Source organism: Struthio camelus, chromosome 2 (genome assembly GCF_040807025.1).
Source record: "Struthio camelus isolate bStrCam1 chromosome 2, bStrCam1.hap1, whole genome shotgun sequence".
NCBI classification, from domain to species: Eukaryota; Metazoa; Chordata; class Aves; order Struthioniformes; family Struthionidae; genus Struthio; species Struthio camelus.
The window spans coordinates 94977364-94993401 of NC_090943.1; the positions used below are offsets into that span (position 1 = coordinate 94977364).

The 16038-nt window shown below is 42.1% G+C and overlaps 2 protein-coding genes across 2 annotated transcripts; one reads left to right on the forward strand and one right to left on the reverse strand.

Moving 5' to 3' along the window:
• Window positions 1-725: 725 nt before the first annotated feature.
• ACOT13 (acyl-CoA thioesterase 13) lies at window positions 726-8669 on the reverse strand. Its single transcript, XM_068931665.1, has 4 exons — window positions 8484-8669; window positions 5896-6080; window positions 3606-3771; window positions 726-1685 (listed from the first exon to the last, which is right to left on the reverse strand). The coding sequence occupies exons 1-3, from the start codon at window positions 8562-8564 to the stop codon at window positions 3615-3617; spliced, it is 423 nt and encodes a 140-aa protein (XP_068787766.1). The 5' UTR covers window positions 8565-8669; the 3' UTR covers window positions 726-1685; window positions 3606-3614.
• Window positions 8643-15479, forward strand: TDP2 (tyrosyl-DNA phosphodiesterase 2). Its single transcript, XM_068931664.1, has 7 exons — window positions 8643-8864; window positions 8939-9027; window positions 11276-11443; window positions 12734-12825; window positions 13289-13407; window positions 13780-13950; window positions 14828-15479. The coding sequence occupies exons 1-7, from the start codon at window positions 8643-8645 to the stop codon at window positions 15107-15109; spliced, it is 1143 nt and encodes a 380-aa protein (XP_068787765.1). The 3' UTR covers window positions 15110-15479.
• The last annotated feature ends 559 nt before the right edge of the window (window positions 15480-16038 follow it).

Genomic DNA, 16038 nt, shown 5'->3' on the forward strand with positions numbered 1-16038 from the left:
CTGCCTTCCCTCCCAGGAGGAGATGGCGTCTTGAGCTTGAATTTACCACCTTTTTCCTCTTCTGTGACAGGTAGCTTAATCTGAAAGACTAATAGGGAGTGTCGATGGTAAACACCTGATTCAGCAGTGCCTTCCTTCCCCTGCCCCACCCCAGCCTGGTGCATCACTGACAAGTTGCTTATTCCTGAGCTGGAACACTTAACAACAACATCCCTCCTTTTAGCAGCTCAGTTGGTGACTGGTTCCTGACCAGATTACTATCCTTACTCTTGGTTTTAAACACCAGCAGGAATGATTCTGTTCTGGTTCCTCATTTTCTCAAGGAATCTGTAAAAGCCTTGAGCTGTAGGACTGCACAGCTCTACCACAGCACAGATACTTGAGTTTCCACCTGAATGCATTCATCCAATAGTCAGTAGTGATGTGGTATCAGAATGAAACTCTTAGCTGACCAATGTATTGTGTGCAGGGGTAAGCTGCAGTCACTTTCACTGCTGGCGGTGGGTCGTTTCATGAAGTGTTATAAATGCTTGTGTAGAAAAGCTTGGCTCTATATAAAGACAGAGCTCTAGACATCAGAGTACGGTGCAGATATTTGGTACGTTACTAAAAAAAAAAGCGTAGGAGTGACTATCCCATCATTTGCAGCTTTAAGGTATGGAGCTTACAGGTGTCTGTCAGTTACTGGGTATGGTATTTCATATACTAATAAGCATCACAGGATGGTCTTTTCACGTCATTTTATTTGCTTGTAAAGGAATTACATCCAAATCTACGCTGACGGAACCAGGTCAGCACCACAGGAGATGCTTGTTCTGATGCCAAGTGGAACCATTGTTCCCCTTCAAACACAACTAAGGTAAGATACTGTTTTTTCAACATGTAGATTAGGCTGGAATCAGCAAAGAACACTTCCAAATATTAAGCCTGACACTTGACAGGTTACCTCCAAAGATACACAAGCTTGGTGGTGACAATTCCTTCTGAGAAGGTCCCCAAGTCAAAATTAAGCTGTGAAATAAATGATGAGGTCAGAGTGCTGCTGCTAATGGACGGATAACAAACAAGGATGTCTTAATCAGTTTAATGAACCAATTCTAAAATAACTGGCCTGCATATTAATGATGTCCCACTTTCTTATTAATTAGGCAGCACTAAAATAACTGTGTTGATAGCCTGTTAAAAGGCAGAAGAGAATTTGCATGTTACTTCAGGAAGATTTTCCTCTTTCCTTCTCAGCCTGCAGCAGTCCTTTCCAAACCTGAACAAGAACAGGAGGATGCTGTTGTTTACACGTTGAGATTTGCCATTCTTAATTTGCCTGGACATTTTTCAATTGTAATTAGGTAGATATGATGAATGCTAAGTGATAGAATGAGACCACTTACTACAGTAGTGTCCTGAGGCAGCCAGCTTTGATTGAGGAAGTCATGTCAAGTTGCACTGGGACAGTTACGCAACAACGAAGTTGCCCCAGCGCACAGAGCTAATGGAGAGGCCTCTGAATCTTCCAGCACTTGAATTCAGCACCTTGTTCGTTATCACTGTCTGCCTTTTATTTCAGATAGTAGTCAAAATCACTCTTGTGCTCCAGTGAGAGGTGGGATTATAGTAGCTGGGTGAGGGGGGAGGGTTAATCCTCACTTCTATTTCTTTCACCTCTTGCACTCTACTACACGGATAACCTATGGAAGAAAACAGGAAAATTTAAGAATGAGAAAAAGGGAGGGAGAAGAGACGTGAGACTCGGGAGCGGAAGAGTGAAGGACAATTGGTGGTACCAGAATTTGTTAACTAGGAAGATGACCAGAACTGCAGTTGCTAAACCAAAGGGCGTGTCCACATGTTATGATGGATCCTCTCTCAATCTGCTCCTCTTGCTAGTAATTTCAGAGGAGCTGGAGATGCTTAAGGCTCATAATTGATCTCCAGGGAGAGGAAGCTGTAAGGGGAGAAACAACTTGATCCAGTGAAGCACGCAGCACTGGTGAGTAAAGCTAAAAAGATAAATCTGGACCTGAGGTAAGTGGTGTTTTGCATATGCTTTAACAAAGCATCATGTTTCCATAAATGGGATTCAGAGATGACTCTGAGCACGAGTGCAAATACTGAGGAGGAAACTCATTATGAATATGCTGCTGAAGAGAGGATGCCATCCTTACGAGTTCAGTTAGCTACAGGGGTGTAAGCCACGTACAATTCTACAACAGCCTCACAGAAAAAGCTTGTATCAGGATTGCATGCAATGTGAACTAGACTTGCAGCAAAAATAAATGCTGATAGCCTGAGCCCACTGTAGTTTTATTGGAAAGCTACCATTTAAGTTATAGCAGCCATACCACTTCTTTTAAAGTCATCTGGGAAAGATTTCTGATACGTTATTAAATGTGTTCAGCTTTATATTGATAATCAATTTGTGAGACAGGTCACTTGATTCATAGCAAATGATTTCTTTGGTTTTGGCAACGCACATACCAAAGAAAAAAAGCCCTACATATGTATCTGATCACAAAACTCGCGTCTTTTAAAGAGAATGAGTCCAATGGCGTGACAACAAGAAGTCTGCATGCAATGTACTAGTGTACTTTTAGTGTATATTAAACTTCCTCAGATCTTTTACTAGAGAAGAAAAGTAAAGGTCATGGTTTATAGAACCTTATACTGCGCATTGGTGTTTTTCTTACAATGTAATAGCTTTGCCAAGGATCCTCTGTCAGCAGTTTAAAGAAAGTAATTAAACCTGCCCACAACAGTGCATGAGGAGACAAGTCTTCAGCTGATGAACAGCAGCCTAGCTCTACCAAATTGAACAGAATTCAGGCAATGTACAGCCAAAGCCTGATCTAAGGCTCACTGGATATACTTAGACTCAGCTCTGAGTTTCACCTGATTTTTAACAAATATAGCCAGGATTTTAGGTAGAGAGCTGAAAAACCCCAATATTGCACGTATGTTTTCACATATGGAAATCACAGGGTGGTGATGATGAAATTACAGGCCCGTTTGTGTACAAGGGTTCCACCCCACCCCTTCTTGATGACTCCATGCTGACAAGCTTTTACTCAACGCAGAGATCACAGAACTATTAACTAGTCTTTAAAAATGTAGTTTCAGAAAACTTTATTGACTACTTCTGAATCTGTTAGTGTCAGTGAATTACCTTTTGTATTACCCTACTTTCCACTTTCAAAATACTGTTTCAAACAATGCTTGCAAAAACTACTGCAGTCTGAAAGAGCAAGTACTTTCTATGCAAATACAGTGCTTGTGATTTTGACAAACCTGAAGATAGGAATGCTTAGTCACACCACATATACCACAGGCAAAAGAAAACCAAGCTAAGGCTGTCATGCTGGTAAGCTGTTTGTTGGTCCAAAGGCTCTATCTTTCTGTCATCTTGAACAAAAAAATACATGCATCTCCATGCTATCACTCTGTTATTCCTTCCAAAGTAGATGCTAATTCTAGGCATGTAGCAATTTTGATGGTGATACATTTTTTTTATTAGGCTATCAACATCTTGTGCAAATGACCAGTCTTCATGTATAAATGAGAAAAATCGTATGGGATTCTTAAGCCCAACAATATTATTTTTTTTGAATTACCTTATTATATTAATTTCCTAGATACTTTGTATGTCTGCCTTGTGCTATTAACCTTCCTGTTGCCTTGTTTGATAAATCCACGCTGGCAAATGCAATATTTTTTCCTTGCTTCAAAATCTGGGCTGTAATCAGTACCTCTTCTCCAATCTTAGCAGCAGCAGTGTATCTTAACAGAAAAACAAAAGGAACAGTTAGGATCCTATACAGAGCACAAATCTGAGACTATCCCTGCATTTTAGATAAACACAAAAGGAGCTAGCAAAACCACATAAAAACACATCTCTCTAAGAAGTGGGGATTTGTAAGCAGGCAATTAAAGTCCTTAAACTCCTACTAACTACTGCAGTAGTTAGCAGAGGAAGTTGGAGTGTTGTAAGCAGAGAAAGAACCCCATTGCTTTGTTTTGATAAAAGTCCATTTTGGAACAGAAACAATTAGGTATCAAAGACCTCGCTTACAGGTCCTGTTCCAAGTCTCATTCCAACCACTGCTGACTCCATACAGCCCTTCTAAACCAGTCTGGCTGGTTTAACTGCAAATTGTCTCTTGAACGAAGGCTCCAGAAGGTAATTTCTGTGTAGGCACCAATCATAGGTTAACTGTTTCTCATATTTCTCTCATACCCTTCTTAGAGAAAAGTGATGGAGATTTGGGAGGCCTTCATGCTCCCCTGATTTAACTCAGTTTCCACTCATTAGATGACTCTTTTTTATTTACATGAGCGGGTGGGTGTGCTTTTAAAATGCTGTCGCCAGGGAACGAGAAGAAATTTCACCAAAAGAAGCCTGGAGAGGATCAGGATGAGTGTGATCCAACCATGATCTGAGGTAAGGGAATAATATTCAACTGCTGCAATTACACAGGAGAGCATATAATTATCTCTTCTTGAGATAAATTTCAACCACCAGTCCATTCTATACATGATGCCATTTCAAAAGTAGGTCAGTTGAGTCTAAGGCCAATGTAGTACAACCTCCATTAGTTGACAGGGCACGATTTCAGTCTTGTTTCATTCTGAGAGCCTGGTGCTGATCCTTGTGTGATCAAATAAAAAAAAAAAAACAAAAAACTACTTTGCTTCTCTGTTCTTTCCATTACTGAAATGGCTTCCTCGTGACAACTTTTAAAAAAGCTTTCTTCCTCAACAGGTAAAAGCTGTACTATAGCAGTATCTGACATGCGGTATCACTTGTTCTTGGAAAGCAAGAGTAGTCAGGGTTGAACAAAGCTTTAAGCATTGCTTCAGATGACCTTTCCTAAAGGTTATGCTACTCAGAATCATTTTGGATCACCTCCAGAGAGCCTTTTCTTGAAATTTCAGCCCTTATATAACTGAGGGCGAGAAGAGATGCAATATCAGAATTTCAGGTTTTCCTTTCATTTCAAATCAGTTCCTGGTCATCACAGTGGTAGAAGAAAGCTAGAAGAGATGCTCCAGGCACATGCTATCAGGAGAGAAATCTGCAGGTGCAGGGGAGTATAGATACACAGATCGTGTGTGTGCGCACACGCACACATTTTCAAAGCATGTTTTTTAGTCAATTTTGATGAGGAGTTATTTTTCTCCAATTTTTTTTTAATGCTTAGCATTAGTTTTTCCAAGGAGGAAAACTCTTGTTCCAAGCGGTCTTAATCTCTTCACTAAGAGTTATCAAGCAAAGCTGACAAGCTGTAACAGCATGATCAAAGAAGGTTTCAGAACTTTAGGAAAAAAAGTGCTTTGAAAACAGTTCCTTCTGTAACATAATTTTAATATAAAAGCTATCTTTAAATCACACTAAAGAAGTCTTCCCCCGGTGAGCAATTCTGAATCAATCTGCAATTTACCCTCTGTCTCAGCATAGAACAGAGCTAAAATGTTTATTTTGGTATTTTAAGGACTAATACTAAAAAGAACTTTTTACCCTAGCTTCTTACCCTAGATCATGTTGCTTGATGATACTCTCTAAAATATCTTCACGTGTGAAGAGAGAAGTCGAAACAATTTCATAAGCCCAAACTTTACCACCTTTCAACACCTCTTCTGTGTTCTATGAATGAATGAGTACTACCAGGTGCTAAACAAAAAGCAGTAACAGAATAAAAGCAAGCTCGACTCAGATTTTTTCCACACTACTGGCAATATCCCCAAATGCAACCTCCTCTTAATTTATCAACACAAGTCTTCTGAGACCAAAGGAAAAAAACTTGTTAAGCAAATACTACAGTGTAGAAATGAATTATGAAGGAATCAATACCTTGTTAGGGAAAGAAAAGTTAACGTTTTCTAGCAAGCATGGTGGATACCTACGTGATATTCATGTCCACGCTGACCCCGGGCACTCCTCTTTCTGTGTACAGTAGTGCTGCTGTTGAGACCACATCCACGAGTGTGGCTGTCAAACCTCCATGTAGCGTGCCACCTCTGTTTGTATGCTCCTCCTCTACCTTCAGTTCACAAACAACTTTCCCAGGAGTTGCAGAAAGAAGTTTCATCTGTATAACCAAAAGAGGAATAAAAAGCTTACTGGCCACAGTACCAACTCGAGACTGCCCTGAATGAAGCTGAAAGTAAATCTTGTTTTAATTTTGGACTCATGAGGAAAAAAATTAAAAGATGTAAAACACAAAAAGTTCAACTGTCACATTAGATATTTCCACAAACTTTGAACTGATGGTTCTTGCTTTAGAAACGTGTGTGTTTCTGGCACAGATGAATACTTCTACTGACAGCTTAACTCTCAGGAGCTGCTTAGGAGACAGCATTCTTCATTATTTTTCCTTTTGCTTTAATCCGCGATGGAAAACCCATATAAGAAGGAACACAAAACTGCTTTGACCATCTGTGCATACCATAGTTATGAAGGCATATTTGTTAGCTCACAAAATGAAAACAAGTAAAGAACTGAAGTTCATTAGTCTTTCTAGTAGAGCAACCTCAGTAAAAATCAGTATTTTGAAATGAGCACTGGACATGCTAATCAGACTGGCCTCTCTGTATTGAAATTCTTATTTCTCAGTAGAAGTATCCAATGCTATACCACACTGTATTAAAGCACTATAACTTGTTTGCGTATACGCTTTTACTACAGCCCATAGGTGTAACACAAAAAACGTGCGCTACAAAACCTATGCTACCACACTTCCCTATGTAACCAACCCAAGAAGCTAGATTTTTGAGACCAAAAAGTCATTGCATTGCAGTACGTAAAGTCTTCTACTCAAGTTTCTTCAGTTAGGAGCCCTATATTCAAAATCTGAAAGCAGATGCAAAACTGTGATAAATACAGTATACACGCAGCCCTACAACTTATACTTTGAAGTACCTTTAAACTGTCACAAGGGAAACGCAGGCATAAGATTTATTACAATTCCTACTACGTTTCCTTCTTTTCTTTTTTTTCACCCATAAGGTAAAATTTCCTAGTTTAAATGTTTCCATACTATATCAGAGGGACTGATCTTACAACAAATTAAGACTGAAATTTCTCCAGTTTCACTGTTACTTATTTATAAGGTGGTCTAAGAGCTCAGCTCCAGCCAACATCCCTTTCTGGTAGGCCCAAATTGATCCGAGTTTTGCAGAGAGATCATACTAAGATACCTAAAATACATTGAATACCTAAAGTACATTGATGGAGTACAGAGACCAAATATGAATGGAAAAAAAAACGTGGAATGAAGCAGAAGTGAATCATTGAGGCGGTGTCCAAACATAATATAGCACCGTGATCAATGAACGTCTCAAGCTCTAAGAGACCATGCGGCATGGCACTGGCTGGAGGCCCTACTGTTCTGACCCAATTTGTATCAAGTGCTTCTGACTGATGCTTGACGTTGGGAGCAGATGGCTTCCACTATCTTCGGAGAGTGCTTCAGTCCATCAGCAAGGCCCGGAGAGCATCCAGTGGCGTTTGCCAGCCCTGTGACCTGGGACTGGCTGCCCGCTCCCCTTAGCGACAACAGTTGAACAGCTGAGCGCTCCTGCGACTTACAGGGCAGTGACTGCTGGTGGATACTTCTCTTCTCACAGCCCTTCCGTCCCCGTCCTCCCACACGTCTCAGCGAGCAGTATTTTGCTTCGGCTTCCAACTGCTACTGCGAAGCACTACTTCTTTGGGGAACAGGCTTTAAAACGCACAGTAGTTAAGCCCTATGTAGATGCCGCGTTGGAATTAAACCAGAAACTAAGTGTCACGCTGGAGCTCAAAAGCTTCAGATTAAAATTTGTCTTCTTGAGAAAAGCCAAAAGCTCAAGTCGCATTTAGTTATGGTAAGAGCAGCTTGAAGCATCTCCCAGAACTTTAAATACCAACAAAACCGTAGCTTTACTATTGTCATTATTATGTTCCTAGCATCCGACTTCTAGAAGCGGACGGCAAGAACAAGCCACTAGCGGCTCCTAGAGCAAGCCCCGAGGCCGGTCTCCCCCGGCTTACTTCCAGCCAATCACCTTTCGGGGCGGAAACGCTGCGTTTCTCCTCCGCTTGCCGGGATTTTGAGGTGAAAAAGAGAGAGCAGTTTTCCACAGCGAGGAGGTGGACGAGGCTCACTCTGATAACAGCTACTTCCTCTTCAATGCAGGGGGTCGCGGCGCCCGCAAGGAGAGCGCTGCCCCGGATCCCAGGCTGGCTCTCTGCTCACGCGCGTCACGCGTGCGCTGGCCCACGGCCGCTTTCCTTAGCCGTTTTCCTCGCGGCGCGCCTCCCCGCCGCAGCTGCCCCAGGAAAGGGGCCACCGAGGCGCCGCCCGCCGCAGGGGCGAACAACTCCCCCGCCACGGGGGCGGGCGCGGCCTCAGCGCTGCGCCACACCGTCCCCTTTCTTGCTCCCCCACGGCCGCGGGAAGCGGCGCGGCTCTCGCAGCCGTCCGGGGCGCGCCCGCGTTTCGCCTCCCTACCTTGCGCAGCACCCGGTCGAAACCCCGCGACTCCAGCATGCCGCTCATGGCCTCCCGCAGCGCCTCCGTCGTGAGCCCCATGGCGATGGCGGCGGCGGCGGGCGGGGCTTCCCGCCGGCTTCCGCTCGCCGCCGCGCCGCGCAGTGACTCCGCTTCGCCATGGAGGTGCCGGCCCCGGGGCCGAGGCGGCAGGGGGAGAAGGAGGTGGAGGAGGAAGAGGCCGGGGGGGAGGCGACGCGGCGCGGGGAGAGGGACGCGGAGGCAGAGGAGCCGGGCCACGCCAAGCGGCGGAGGGGGCTGTGCTCCGAGTTCGCCGCCATCACGGGCAGCGAGGCGGCGTTGGCGCGGCGCTACCTGGCCGAGCACGGCTGGCACCTGCAGGTGGGTCCGCGGCCGGGACCGGAGCCGCCCGCCGGGGCAGGCGCCCTTCCCTGCCCGCCGCCTTTGTGTTTCAGGGGGCGCTGAACGCCTACTTCGAGGCGCCCGTGCGGCCGCGGGAGGAGGCGGCGGCGGAGGCGCAGGAGGCGGCGGCGGCGGCGGGCTGGTGAGTGAGGGAGCGCCGGGGGCTGAGGGCGGCGGGCGGCTGTGCGCTGCCCGCTGCCGCGCTGGTACGGCGGTGTCGTGTCGGTTTTACTGCCGTACGCTAGACGTAGGCGTCTTCCTAGTTCTGTAGATTTCCCGCCTAGCTAAGCGCACCTTGGGAAGCGAGGGCCTGTGTCCGTGCCGTGCCCCTCAGGCACGGGTTATCCCCCGGCGTAGCCCGAGTGCAGAAGCCCGCTGAGGATTTGAGGTTTTACGGGTTCCTGCCCTTCGCAGTCCTTAGGGAAGCTTTTTTTTTTTTTTTCCCTGTAATTTTATCTACTAGACGCTTACACACGATACGGAAGAGCCCGTACGATCTTTGTGGCTAGGCATGCGCTGTATTTGAGGTCAGATTCGCACATTTTTGCTTCATACTACTGTACGCGGTAAAAAAAGCAAGCCTGCTGAACACGAGCCTGTATTTCTGGGTAGCCCTTGGAGAGCTGGAACACCTCTGTACCAAACTGCCAGCAGTTTTGTCTTTTCCCCTCTCTGTCTTTGTCTTTGCCCTTGCACTGCGGCTTCTGTCTCGAGCTGGGGTGTGGAGGATGTGTCGGGGAGGAGAGGGCTCTTTGGAGACCTCCCCGTAGGTCTTGTTCAACTCGGAGCACGTCTTGCCGTTGGCGTTGACAGGCTGGCTTAAAGAAGTGTTCTAGGCTGCTGATTTCAAAACGTTTAGGATGGGTCTCAGCCTCTAGGATTTCTCCAAGTTGTGATACGGTATGAGTCAAAAGTGGGGCTTGATGCGGGGGCCTGTCACCCACAGGCGGAGGTGTATGCTACGTTGGCCACGTAGAGGTGAGGTCTATAGTAGGGAAGAGCTGGTAGTTTCTTAAACGCTGGAGAGGAAATGTAACGTTTTATCTGCCTGCGTTGTCACTAGCACCAATTCTGGTCTGTTGCTACTAAGCAGTGATAGCAGTTCAAGTGTAGAAAAAGCACAGGTTACAATTATGTTTTCACTAATCAAACGTAGTTGTTGGTGTCAATATTGGGCAATTTACTTCTCTAGGATTTCTGATTTTAATTTTTCTGGCAGGCAGTGCTAGTCTCGCCCGTCACTTAATCTCCATCATTTTGAGGGAAAAAAAAAAATCTTTCAGCTGCTATTCTCCCACCTCTTGGTGTCCATATATACTCTCCTGTTTCATCTCATGGTCCTTCAGGTTGCTGTATAAATATAAAATTTCGGAGGCATACACCACATAGAATTCTTACTTATTTCAATATCTGTTGGCCTCACCTCCTTTGCCCTTCTTTTTCTGTTCAGTTTAGATTACATGTAGTGGAATATTACATTTTTTTGTGCAGTGCCAAGTACAGAAGCAGTAGTAAATTCTAGGGAACAGATATGTTTTGGTTCAAGGCCTTATTTGCATGTGTATGTATAAATCCTGTGTTTGAAAACAGCATCCCAGCAGTATCCTAAGTTTGCCAAAACAGTTTGTCTAGTCTTATCTGTACTAGTTAACCTGTTTTATTATAGACTCTCCCTCTACTGAAGGAGTTTACATCAGACCATGCTTTAACAGGTAGAGTCTGGTCCTCTTCAGCGGCACAATCCTAAAACAGGGACTAGATGTGCACTCGTACCTTGACAGTGCTGGCTAGTCTTTATCAAATCAGTGGGATAGACGGGGCCTTTGTCTTTTAGATGGGATGAATGTTTTTTGAAGAAAGCACTCTATTTGTCACACAGTGAGTTAGCATGTGTAGGTCCACAGGTGCCTCAGCTTTCGGAAGAAACGCTGCCGCACTACAAAGGCGGGCACATAAAAGCAAGTCCTGGCTGCAGTTCTTCGCTTCTAATATGTTGGAAAGTCTTTGAGAAATTAATATGTACAGCCCCTCTTCAGAAACTAAAATTGGGGAAAAGTTGAATTACGCAGCTCTGTTGAGTTGCATTAGTTTCCATCAGATTAACTTGAATTGTAAGGGTACGTGTAGTCCTGTGTCTGTAAGGAGTTAAAACCACTTACTTCACCTCGGTATTAAGGCTCTGTGTGATTGAGGTCTGTATGTTAGAGTTAGTGCATTTCTTTGAATAAGGGATCAATATAAGTTAACTTATTTGTTATTTGTTGGAAAGGTTTTAGTAGGCCACTTGAAAGTCATGAGGAGTCGAAAACTTTTCTCCTTAGAAGGTAAGGGAAGTAATTGAAGGGGAAATAGTATTGTGATGTTGACAAACAAGTAAACTATCTTTTTAGTGTTGACTTGACAGCTGATGCAACTACTAGTAATACTGATGTCAATGGTGCAGACTCAAGGCAACAAGAAGATGACAGCAACTTCTCTCTAATCACTTGGAACATTGATGGTCTGGATTTAGCAAATCAGCAAGACCGAGCTAGAGGAGTCTGTTCTTATCTGGCATTGTAAGTATAGTTTTGTCTTTGAGTTGTCATATGTCTAGCTTTAAAGGAGAAAGCAATCTCCTTGTTTTAGATACTCACAAAGTGTTTATGTGCAAATTATCTTAACGCTGGATTCAACAATCCTAAATTTATAAATCCTAAAATAGATCAATAAAAGTTGATGTCCTGGCCAAAAGAGCTCTGAACCTATGCAACATTCCAGAGGTTAAAGATCTTGCAATGGCTACTCTTAAAAGATGCTTTGTAATAAGCAATATTGTTTATACCAACTTGCGAACGTAGAGCAAGAGCATACTTCCATTCTGTACATGAGAAGAGGTTAAAAGTCCAAAAAACTTGTTTGTCTAGTTCCAACAGAATGAGTAACTTCACTCTAGAACAAACCATATGGCGTATGTAGAAAGTGGGTCTCTTGTTCTTTGGCTATCAAAAATGGAAATGTGCAAGTTAAGACAAAAGCAATAGAATCTGTGAGGAGAATAAAGCTGCAGCATTGATTACCTTTTATGGTTATACCACTGAAAGCCTCCCATGAATATATATTTAAACAGTATAACAATTACATAAATTAGTTTATCTTAATACAGTAATTTATCAGTGTAAATCAAACTGATTTAAACAAGTGTTAATTTAAGGGCTTTCTACTGGTTTAAGAGGGATTTAACTAAATCAATTTTAAATTGATTTTTATTAAACTGGGGTCATTTTGTTTTTCTTCTATAGATAAGGCCTTTGGTTCATCTTTCACTTGCTTAGAGCAGGTTTATTCAGCAGTGAAGCAAAAATAGGGACAGCTGTAAAGGCACATTCTAAACGAGCACTTTTGGGGCTGCTGCCCCTCATGAACCTTAACAAATTGCACAGCACTAAGAAATAAAAGAGCTTAGCATAGATGAGACTGAAGAAAACAAATGGTAGGTTACTACAGGTGCATCTGGTGTGAGGGAATGAGGTGGGGTTTGGAGATCTTGCAAAACATGTTCCAAAGCTCGCTTTTCAGCGGTTTATGTTGAGTTCCTTACATATGTGACAAAAAGTGAAACCTGGGCAGTCATACATTTTATTACCATGTCAGTAATAATCATTGTTTTCTCCCTTCAACAATGGTGGTGTGTTTTCATGCCAGTAAATATACTATATATGTGTATTTTTAAACAGATTCTTACACTATATAGGAAGACAAGGGAAAAAAAGTGCATCTGAACTCCCTGGCCCTATTCTGTTTGGCATCAGAGTGTGACAATGTCATCTTACAGTATTTAGTTAAAAAACTTGTCTTGCTGATTTCAGATACAGTCCAGATGTGGTGTTTTTACAGGAGGTCATCCCACCATACCTCTGTTATCTACAGAAGAGAGCAGGCAATTACACAATTATTCCAGGTAAGAAATAAGCCCTAACTTCATGAGACAGAAACTGGAAAAAATAGCTTCAGTTTTATTCTGTCTTCCTTGCCAAAAGCTCTGACCATTCATAGGAACTGAAAAGGGTAAATCAAATAAAGATGCAATTAAATTACTTTCTCTGTTTTGATACCAGGATATAGTTTGATGTAAAATATGCATGTGACTAGTGGTTTCCGTTGTATTTTTTTTCCTGTATTTTGAAAAAATGATTGCAAGAGTGGCCCAAAAAGTGTCCTAGATTAGTTGTTTCTTAAACTTTTGGGTTAAAAATATCTGAAGATTTCTCACCCTTATTATGAAACTTGCAACTAATGAGTGTGCACATCTTCCAAATTAGCATGATTCTCCCAGATCGTACTGAAGAGATCTCTTTCAGAACCATAAATACTTTGACATGCCCGATGACCTTTCCTGGACCTTTTCTTTCCCTGTTCTTTAGGTAACATAGATGGTTATTTCACTGTCATAATGTTGAAGAACTCAAGAGTAAAGTTAATAAAACAAGAGATCATACCTTTTCCAACAACATCCATGATGAGGAACCTTTTGATTGTGCATGTGAGTCAATATATACTGAACAACTGCATGTCTGCCTTCAGAAAATATCCCAAAAAGGCTGGACTGACCTTATTCAGGGGCAGTCTCAAACAGAGCAGAAACATTTATACTTCAAACATGTGAACTCGGTTGGATTTTATATTAATGATCTTGACTCTTTTAAGTAAGTTACTGGCCATACCTCACTGTCAAACATCTTAACCTCTGACCACAGAGTTAGAAGCCTGCTACCCATCTGTAAGCCATTCTGCTCCAATTTAATACTAGTATTAATTGGAGCTATACCATTCAGTAATTTACTTTGTGATTGCTCTTTGTCTTTGAACTTCTTATCGTGCTGTGGAATGTTTTGCTGCTTTGTTTCATGCACAGGTGAACGTATCCGGTAATGAACTTTGCCTTATGACCTCTCATCTAGAGAGCACTAAAGATCACTCTAAGGAGCGTATGAAGCAACTACAAACAGTATTCAACAAAATGCAAAAAGAATCAGAGTCCACCACTGTTATATTCGGAGGGGATACAAACCTCAGAGACAGTGAGGTAAATAGAAATCAACAACCTACTTATTTTGAGACCAAATCCTCTCTTTTTGTGCGTGTGTGTTGCTGAGGAACGTGGTCATTCTTCCTGTGAACTGCTTAGGTACAACAGAGATATGGAGCTTCTTACTCTCAGAAGTGGAAGTGTGACTAAGTAGAAGCTGTTGCATTGGTATACTGCGGAATTGTTATAGCTGAGGTGAGGTTTAGGAAGAGGTTTTTTCTCCCATTCCACAAAATGCTTTGTCGGCAATATTTATTTCTGAGAGGATGCAGGAAAAGTTAATGAAGTTTCAACTTTCGGAGTGTTTTGAGAAGCTGATCTTTATTTGCTCAGCTCGAGGCCTGCTTCTAAGAAAGAAGCTAGTCAAGTCAACAGAAGAAGAGTGTGCTTTGGAGAAACAGATCTTAGAAGTTTAAATGTAATCCCACATCACAGACACATTCAAAATTAGAAATCATTTTGGCTGGCGATGTTCAAAGTGAAATTTGTGTATTTACTAGAAGACCAACACCTCATCTTTTCCTTTAGTGAATTTCCATTGAGATGAACTGAAATGGCATTGTTTCAAAGATGGTGTTGACCCCAATACCTTGGAAGTGTAAAGTTGCATTTTATAGCATGTTTTGGATTTAGGAAGTACTGCAGTAATTGGTCATGCACAAGACCACATTTCAGAAAGGCCTCTAATATCTTTGTGTTCCACAACTCATCTTCTGCAGGAAGAGGAAAAAAAAAAAAAAAAGGATATTGTGGAAACTGAGTTCTGTTTTGGGCAAACAGTGGTTTTGTGTTTCAGCTTAAAAGGTATTTGTGAATTCAGTGTTGTGGGTTTTGTTGTTTATTTTTGTTTTGTTTTTTTTGCTTACTCCTTCAGGTTAGTAAATTAGGTGGCTTACCTAACAACATTATGGATATCTGGGAGTTTTTGGGCAAACCTAAACACTGCCGTTATACTTGGGACACAAATTCCAATACCAACCTGGATGCAGCATATAAGTGCAAGTTGCGATTTGACCGCATATACTTTCGGCCTGCAGCAGAAGGAGGACATATTATTCCACGAAGTATGGACTTAATTGGATTGGAAAAACTAGACTGTGGAAAATTCCCTAGTGATCACTGGGGTCTTCTGTGTCACTTTGATGTGATTCTATAAAAAAAAAAAAAGGCTTGTATTGCTAATTTTAAGTGTTTTCTTCTTGTTTTTATGAAGTTTTACATTCTCAGTTTAAAGGGTTATATAAATTTTCAGTCCTAAAGAGTTGTCTGTTCTTGACTTCTGTTGGAACGTCTTCGTTTTAAGCTAAGACTCCGTTATGCTCATAACTGCATGGATTCTTGAATCATTTTTTAAACAATTATTTTTAATAGCGTACACAAATACAAAAACAAATTCTACTTTTAAAGTGGGAGGAAAAAGAATTGTAAATACAATCCATAAACATACTAGGTGGTTTAAATGACTGTTTTGTTTTGTCATGCACTATAATATCTCATAATAAATGCTAATTTTTTTTAAAAAAAAATGCTTTTATAACTCGCCTGCTTTTTTCTTTTTTGACTCTTCCCATCATCGTTTACAGCTACGTCTCTTGCAAGGCACTTTGCATTAGCTTCTGAAGTTTGAGATGTATGTATGTAGCCCCTCAAGCAAAACAATAGAGGAGCTGTGGAAAGAATGACAGCTCTTACAGAGTATGAGTTTCTTAAATCTGCCCCATATTGGCTTAATTCTTAAGAATGACATTCCTTCTATTTGACAAGAAAAGAACATAGTCAGGTGCATGGCAGTTGCACGCTTAGGCTGGTATCTAACTTGCTTTATGTTTGTTCACCTGGCTATAAAAGCTGCGCATTAAAACACAATTTGTACTTGCAATGACCTTTTAGAAACAGAATGCTATTATAAGTTGTTGTGCAAAGCTTAAGCAGTTCAAGGTCTAACTGACTTTGCAAAAGATCAAACAGGCTTTCTTCCGCAAAGAACTGTGTAATCAATCTCAGAAGCTGTCATTTTATAGATGTACAAAGTCCCAAGCTGTATCACAATGATGTAAAATGGAAAGTCTGACCCCTACATTTCAA

Coding starts and splice junctions, on each gene's coding strand:
- ACOT13 (XM_068931665.1), bottom strand. CDS start 8,564: ATGGGGCTCACGACGGAGGCGCTGCGGGAGGCCATGAGCGGCATGCTG. Junction 6,081..8,483: donor TCGACCGGGTGCTGCGCAAG/GTAGGGAGGCGA, acceptor TTGGTTATACAG/ATGAAACTTCTTTCTGCAAC. Junction 3,772..5,895: donor AGCGTGGACATGAATATCAC/GTAGGTATCCAC, acceptor TTTTCTGTTAAG/ATACACTGCTGCTGCTAAGA.
- TDP2 (XM_068931664.1), top strand. CDS start 8,643: ATGGAGGTGCCGGCCCCGGGGCCGAGGCGGCAGGGGGAGAAGGAGGTG. Junction 11,444..12,733: donor GTCTGTTCTTATCTGGCATT/GTAAGTATAGTT, acceptor TGCTGATTTCAG/ATACAGTCCAGATGTGGTGT. Junction 13,408..13,779: donor GGAACCTTTTGATTGTGCAT/GTGAGTCAATAT, acceptor TTTCATGCACAG/GTGAACGTATCCGGTAATGA.